Source organism: Orbicella franksi, chromosome 7, assembly GCF_964199315.1.
Source record: "Orbicella franksi chromosome 7, jaOrbFran1.1, whole genome shotgun sequence".
NCBI classification, from domain to species: domain Eukaryota; kingdom Metazoa; phylum Cnidaria; class Anthozoa; order Scleractinia; family Merulinidae; genus Orbicella; species Orbicella franksi.
This window is the reverse complement of record NC_138151.1, coordinates 21,461,325-21,463,824: the sequence shown is the minus strand read 5'-3', so window position 1 is coordinate 21,463,824 and position 2,500 is coordinate 21,461,325. Positions and strand designations below refer to the sequence as shown.

The 2,500-nt window shown below is 39.0% G+C and overlaps 1 protein-coding gene across 5 annotated transcripts in view; it reads right to left on the bottom strand.

The window, feature by feature from the left end:
* Positions 1-2,303, bottom strand: part of LOC145492285 (uncharacterized) — a 21,020-nt gene extending 18,717 nt beyond the window's left edge. For all 5 annotated transcript variants that reach the window (XM_081471688.1, XM_081471692.1, XM_081471691.1 and 2 more), the window contains exons 1-2: positions 1,186-2,303; positions 1-123 (exon numbers count right to left, since the gene is read on the bottom strand). The exon at positions 1-123 is cut by the window's left edge and continues 249 nt beyond it. In XM_081471688.1, coding sequence (XP_081327814.1) covers positions 1-123; positions 1,186-1,252 — 190 coding nt within the window. In that variant the 5' untranslated portion in view covers positions 1,253-2,303. The remainder of the gene's footprint in view (positions 124-1,185) is intronic.
* Between the last annotated feature and the right edge of the window lie 197 nt (positions 2,304-2,500).

Sequence of the window (2,500 nt, the reverse complement as noted above, 5' to 3'; positions counted from 1 at the left end):
CCTTTAGTCCCCAAGAAATCGATCTAATATCACCAGAGAAGCTCCAGGTGAAGTTAACAGAAGAGCCGATCAACCCTGTCACAGTCCTTCCTCTATACTTTGATGTGAAAAATATCTGACATTCTAAAATTTAAGATAGAAGTAACCAAAGGTAAATTTCTTTACAGTAAATGAATTATACAGAGCTTTCAAACTATTTGTAGCTATGTAATTAGGAAAGAAACTGGAGTTGATTGTATTTTGACTCCCACCCAATGGACCTGAACTGACAAAGTGCCCGAGTAGATGGCAAAACTCAGTGACCACGGAGTAAACTCCTCACTGTTATAGGCAGACACTACAAAGGTGTGAATAGCTGAGGCACGTTAAACGTCAAACGTTATTCTAGGGCGAAAGTCTGAGGCATAGATATAAATTTTTCAGATGTGATATCTCCACAATACCGTTAATGAAGTCCATAGATTCTATTGATACTGAAGCTGTCCCCGCCTGGCCTCCCTAAAAGAATTAAGACTAACGGAGAATAAAAGCCTTTATCAATAAAAAAAAAAAAATGTTTGGAAATTGCACAGTTTTTGCTAGGCCCGTCTAAGGAGTTTTATGCCCAACTAACGGAATTTTGCATTCGGTTTTGCCAGCATCGAAAGCCTCTATGCATGTCACTTTTAATGCTGCGTTAGGCGAAAAATATTTGCATTTAACTGCTCTCGCCTCCAAATGGCTTGAGTGGTCAGTTCATTTCTGTTGTTCAGTTCTGTTGTGACTCACGTTCATGGGGCAGAGGCCATTCATATTTTCATAACTGACTGCCAATTTCATCGATTCCACTCATGGTTATGTGATCAGTTTGTTAGTAACTGGATGAAGTCTAATGTTAATATACGAATTTTGTCCATCAATGACTTGAAAATCTCGTGGTGATCGATAAAACTTGAGGCAGTTGATCTGTTATGATCGCATTGTAACTCAACCCAAATTGGTCGAGCATACTTCACTAGCCAGGTATTTTCGACTGTCTTGTTTAAATTTCCTGAAAGTTTCTTCCCGAACGCGTTATCTGAAAGGGCTTCTTGATCATCTCGGTCTTCTAGGATGCTGCTTTTAATCTTAATTTTAAAAAATGTAAATAATTTTCTCATAACATGCATAACTTAAACATAAAGTAAACTGAATGTCTGAACATACCTGCGGGCGGAAGTATCAACATGATTGCATATAAAACAAGGCCTAGAGAGAGGACGTTTTCCGCCATCAACGGTCTGCGGAAAATCGTTTTGTTCAAGTGTTGTTATCCGATCTAGTGGAAGAAGTAATGTCTGCCGCTTTTGTAGTTTCGGGGGCGAGCGGATTTTGGATGAACACAGTCCCAGCGGTTGTCTTCATTTGGAAAGTCACACTTCAATTAAATTGAATCACGCATTAGTAACTAACTCGTTCCAGGAATGCTCTCATGGAAACGTGTAAATATTTGTAACTTGTCACGTACAAATTTCTTCTGTTATTTTTGTTAAAATGGAGAAAATGAGTAAAGGAGGTGATGTATACAGAAAGAAAAGAGGGGTTAACCGACCTTTTAAGAGAGTTGATTGCAGTGAGTTCCAGGCCCTACACTTGCTTATATTTCTTCCTTAGCACACGCGCTTGACGTGACGTGACGTTCCGACATAAAGTTACGTGCGCAGTAAAGGCCTGGCTAAACTAGAAAACATTGTTGCGGAAACATTAGTTCTTGTGTTTTCAAAAGGGGTTCAATTAGCGCGAAGTGAACAAAATGTTTTGCTGCCCCGGTGGCTAAACGAGGAAACATTGTTTCCGAAAACAAAGGGTCACGCATACGCTTTATAATAAACTGACTTCCGAAGAAGTCTGGTAAATAATTTTTGCATATTTTCGTCCCATAAATTATGGTCTCGGAATATTTTATTTGCTTTTGTAATCGTTTCTTGAAATACAATATTTGTTTGACATCTGTGCACCGATTTGACAATAAGCCACTTCCTTTTTGTCCCCATTTATGTAGTCTTCATAAGCTATGTGAAGCTACCAACAGGACTTGACATTATCTCCAGCAAGCAATATAATTTAGAACGCACACTTTATTTACTGGCGATCAACAACTGTGGCTCATTGTGGTTAAAACTGAAATAGACACGAACAGAACAAACATAAACAAAGCGAAAATGGCGCAAACTAAAACCCAAGAAAGTAACAGACTTACATTTGTAATGCGATGCTGGGCTATAACTGGCTGAGATGCCGCTGTGATAAGACAACAACTGCACTAGATGCTTCGATTTCACTACTGCCCTCTGATCTGCATTGCGAGAACTAAAAAAAAAGCGCTGCTCACAGGTTATTTGAATAAATTACGTAACGATACAAGCGCCACATTCCAACACGTTGCCCGATACAATACGAAATATACACTCTAATTAACCGAACGCATATTAACACCATTTTGAGGCGTTTCGATCTTACACTATGTCCAAGAAAAGGCTCT